This window comes from Poromitra crassiceps (genome assembly GCF_964638095.1).
Source record: "Poromitra crassiceps genome assembly, chromosome: 10".
In the NCBI taxonomy this organism is placed as follows: Eukaryota; Metazoa; Chordata; class Actinopteri; order Beryciformes; family Melamphaidae; genus Poromitra; species Poromitra crassiceps.
The window spans coordinates 13,191,526-13,196,525 of NC_139631.1; the positions used below are offsets into that span (position 1 = coordinate 13,191,526).

The 5,000-nt window shown below is 41.6% G+C and overlaps 1 protein-coding gene across 1 annotated transcript in view; it reads left to right on the forward strand.

Moving 5' to 3' along the window:
* Positions 1 to 5,000, forward strand: part of grid2 (glutamate receptor, ionotropic, delta 2) — a gene marked incomplete at both ends in the record, with an annotated part of 702,436 nt that overhangs the window by 514,082 nt on the left and 183,354 nt on the right. The window contains one exon of the mRNA XM_083643819.1: positions 3,509 to 3,628. Within this exon, the coding sequence (XP_083499945.1) occupies positions 3,509 to 3,628 (120 nt within the window). The remainder of the gene's footprint in view (positions 1 to 3,508; positions 3,629 to 5,000) is intronic.

Genomic DNA, 5,000 nt, shown 5'->3' on the forward strand with positions numbered 1-5,000 from the left:
AATAATGCTTGAAATAAGGTCAGTGGTTAAAAAGATACTAAAACGCCCCCAAATCGATACGTCTCAGCTCTGACATAATAATAGTAATTTCATTTTTCAAACTAATTTACATCTTCATTAGCCTGGATCTCAGACTTTAGAATCTGTCCACTCCACACTGTGATAGGATGAACTCTGGTGGGGAGTGCATAGTGCAGAGTGAATGGGAGAGCTCTGTAGATGTGATGCTCGCGCACGCGCGGTGCCATTCAGAGCCGAGTCTGATCGCATCGCGATCCCCTGGCTTCCAGCGTGACAGTCAACCAGGGCACACTGTCTGAGCGCGGCTCCACCCAGTGCAGAGAGCAGGGACAGTCTGGAGAAGGGAGAGAGACCCAGAGAGATACATAGCGATCTTTGCAAATAGTGAGTTTTAAAATGCGTGTTTCAAGTTCAACAATCCGATCCAGCGGTCCTTTGCATCTACGTCAAAGGAAGATATTCACACATTTTTTAAGGTGGTGCATTTGCGGGTTTGGCTGGCTATTTTAACATAGGCGATATGGCGGCGGCGGAAGCACCAGCGAGCCAGTGCAATGCGCTTAACACTGTTATTGAAACGTGACCATGGAGGTAAAGGTATAAAGAAAAAAGTTGTTTGGTAACGACACAAACCGCCGACGTCACATCAACCAACCCGTTTTAGCCAATAGGAAGAAGGGGGAAATTTGAATCCAGAAGTGAAGGGTTGACTTTTGAATTGCAGTAACTGGAATGATAAAGCATGAAGAATTCCTCAGATGTATGACACTTTCAGGATTTTGACCTGCATTCATCAACAACACTACTAAATTCCCATATTGATTTTCAGCAGAAAAAGTGGAAAAAGTGTGCAGTATCTCTTTAACAAAAGTTTATGAAACAGCGAACTTTGTGTTCAGCAAGATAATCTTCACAAAATGAGGACCACTTTTATGATTTTCGAAGTGTAAATGTTTTTTTAATCGCGATTTTCAGTAAACACCTCAAAAGTCAATGTTCAAAAGAGATCTACAGCTATGAACATCTTAGTGTTGACAGTTGCATTAAGGATTTTAAAAACTAATCAATTTTTTCTTGTTCATACAAATAAGGTTTTAGGAAGATGTTTCAAGTCAGCTGATGGTGTTTATGAATCAAGACAACATGTATTCCCATTGTGAGAGAGCAATGCGTAGTAGAGACTGCTCTTGTTAGTAACTGATGACTGACTAAAGTGCTGGATGATTTAACATTTTTCTGCAGCTAAATGAAAACAAATTAATTCCTCTGTCAGCCAATATGAGACCAGATGCCAAAAACTCTCTGACAAGTTTTTTAGTTACATTTTGAATGACGATTTGATGATCAAAAGGGTGTCTTGCATTTCTACCATTTACTAATCTGGAGAAAGTCAACCATGCTTTCATGGATGACTTTCATAACCTCAGCAGGTTAGGCTACACTAGATGCATTAACCTCAGGAGATTAGGCTATAAGTAGTAAAATCACTTAATCACTTCTTTAATCACTCCTACCTTACGCAATTCTTAGCCTATGTTCTTATTCATTCTTATTCTTCTGATGCATTATCGTTTTCATTTGTTTTAAATTACTTAATGAGTATTATGATTGTTTCTATTGGATCGTTAAAGCACTTTGTAAACTCTGATTTAAAAATGGCGACACAAATAATGTGTATTATTGCTATTGCCATAATACAAATCCCTTTATCTGGCTCTCCAGCTCTCCACCGTGAGAAAGCTACTCACCTTTCAGCTCCTTCTCCCCGTGTATTCCTCAGCCTGTCACTGTCTCTCTGTGCCCTGCTGACACATCCACAGCAGCCAGGTGCCATTAACAGAAAGATAATTGTTATGAATGTATTTTGCCAATACGGAGCTGCCAGCATTAATTAACCAACCAATTATGAAAACCACTGAACAGTATCTGGATGGCTTTCACCCCTGCTCAGCTCGCAGGGAAGCTAATAAACACGCACTCTAATGAGGTGTGTGTGTGTGTGTGTGTGTGTGTGTGTGTGTGTGTTGCCATCCCCTGGTGAGTGCAATATGATATACATGCTTGTGAATTAAATTAACAAACCAAATAGCACATAACATCACTTATAAATCATATACATTGACACATGAAGGGGAGACTTACAGAGAGAGCACACAGTATCACTCTCTCTCTCTCTCTCTCCCCTGCGCTTTCTTCCTCTCACTCTATTTCTCTTTCCATCTCTATCGTACACATCAACACGACACATCAATACACACACCTACACACACACACACACACACACACACGCACGCACGCACGCACGCACGCACGCACACGCACACACACACACACACACACACACACACACACACACACAGCTCTCTGTAGTTGACCCTTTCACACATGGCAACAAGTTTGAAGTGCGATTGTGATTTCCCACCCCACGGGCTTCTTCTTAATTCCCTCACACCTTTCCTTTCTAGGACAGGCAAACACACACACACACACACACACACACACACACACGCGCGCACGCGCACACACACACACACACACACACACACACACACAAATGCACTTTCCTCACTCATCCCACTATTTATTGACGAGATCTAATCAGTTCACCACGGATGAGCTTGTGATTGATCATGTCTTAGTTTCATTGTAAACAGGTAGATGATTTATTGTGTGTGATTTACCAGAGATAATCACTGAATGGATTGTCTCCTTTCAAACTGAATTCCATTGCATAGGGAAAACTGGCTCTGAGGTTATTACAGCTAAAATACATATTGCACGGTTGATGACGATTAATATGATGAGGGTGATGAGATGAAGATGGAGATGATGAATATGATGATCTCACAATATTATGACTACTGTAGGCAATCAAGAACCGGAAGCATTTGAACTGCTTCCAATTTGTCCAATTCCTCTGAACCGTATGCCTCTGAGGTTATCAATTCCTTTCATCAATGCCAGCATGTTTGCGTCATGACCTCAAAGAAAGATGACGTCTGTAAAATTATCATTTTGAGGGTGGAAACACCAGCAATATGCTGAAACTTGTTATATCCTTTGAAGAATAGGATCATTGTAATTTATTTTAACATGTTCAAGTGTAATTAGGCAGACATTATACAGTGTTCAGACTCAAGAGATGACAAAACAACGGCGTTGATGCTGAAAACCTCTACAGTAGGCATGCCTGTACTTCTTTTTCCACACAGAAAATGTACCAGGAATCGATAAAGAATCAGACCAATAAGCAGAATTGATCATGCCGTTGGTATCAATAAAATCATCTCATCGATTCTGATCCCTGGTTATGACTTATTTTATCTCCTTACCTCTCCTTTCCTCATCATAAGATGTGTCACATGTGCAGTGAACGTTCCGCTTAGTCCAACTTGAAGTAATTCATTTGAAATGTATTTGTGTTCAATTCAAAGAGCACAATTAAGAAACAGCAATAGTACAAAACACTTTCTCCTTGTCGTTGCAGTTCGGAGTGAGCGGCCTCACCAGTTACCTGGAGTTCACTGACAATGGCTCTAACCCCAACATCTTCTTTGAAATCCTGGGAACAAACTACGGAGAGGATCGGGGACGCGGCGTCAGCAGGGTAAGGGAAAAAACATATTTTTTTATAGTGCATTTTTACTACTTACTTTCAAGCCGAATTTCGAGAGTCTGTAAGTGTGTTGTTCCCTCTGGCTCCTGTGTAGCAGAGAGAGTCTGTAAGTGTGTTGTTCCCTCTGGCTCCTGTGTAGCAGAGTGAAGCCCTGCTACTGTACCTTTTGCATTGTACATTTGGATCACTTTGTTATATGAGTGGTCTCTTACAGTATAGCACCAATACATTTGAAACCATTTTCTAAACCATCTGTCTATAGCAAATCCACAGAAGTACTGTAGGTCCATTCTGCACACATTGCATGCAGGCAGAATTGTGACTTTTTCCAATTACAACATAAGTTAGTGTCTTTAAAACTGTCCGTTTTGGACCCCTCCCCCCCCCCCATTTCCTCTGTTGAGCAGGTCTCAACCTCTGCCCATCAACCCACCTACCCTTCATTAAAGCTTAGTGTTAATTGGATTAATTAGAAGCATGATCAAGTAGTAATTTAAAATCATACAGTACATGCATAATGAATTTTAACAGGCCTCAAGACACCACTATCTCTCCCTCTCCCTCTCCCTCTCTCTCTCTCCATCTCTCTCTCTGTCTGTCAGCAGTCTGGTCTCTCCACTGCTTTATATAGCAGTACATCTCTCTCTCACACACACACACACACACACACACACACACACACACACACACACGCACACATACATTCACAAAGAGCACCTACAGTACATGTGTGTGTGCAAGTGTGTTGCGCGTGCGTGCGCACGCACGCGTGTGTGTAATTGTATTGTATAAGGCACCGGAGAGACCGTAAGTCTCTCCAGTGCCTTGCACATAGACAGCAGGATTATTAATTATTAATTCATTAATTCTCAGACTAATTATTCCTCTTAATCCCTGCAGTCAGAGATTGGCCTGTTAAGTGATATGGGCGGTCATTCTCCTCAGGTGTCACAGCTGGAAACTAATCACTTCGTTTTCAGTGGTAATGAGCCAAAGTTTGAGAAACACTGCTCTAGATAACTACATGTACATGGATGTGTGGATGGACACCAGTGAAAAGACTATCTCCTATGTGGATCAATACAGCTATAAAAGGGGAACAATTTAGGATCTCCATAAGCGAAGCATCAGCTCCTTCATCTTCATCATCAGTGAGGGAATGCGTCCGTGCACAGTGAATGATATCACTGATTACAGTTTGGGGCAGGTCATCTGCCTCTGTAAATGGTTACAGATTGACGTAGCTTTCCTAACCCTCAATCCTCTTAGTTTGAAAAGCCCAGTGCTTTCCTCTTAGGAATGCTACAGGCCTGCAAATGTATCCGAAATGTTGCGTGATTTTCATTTTCACATCTTGCAACTA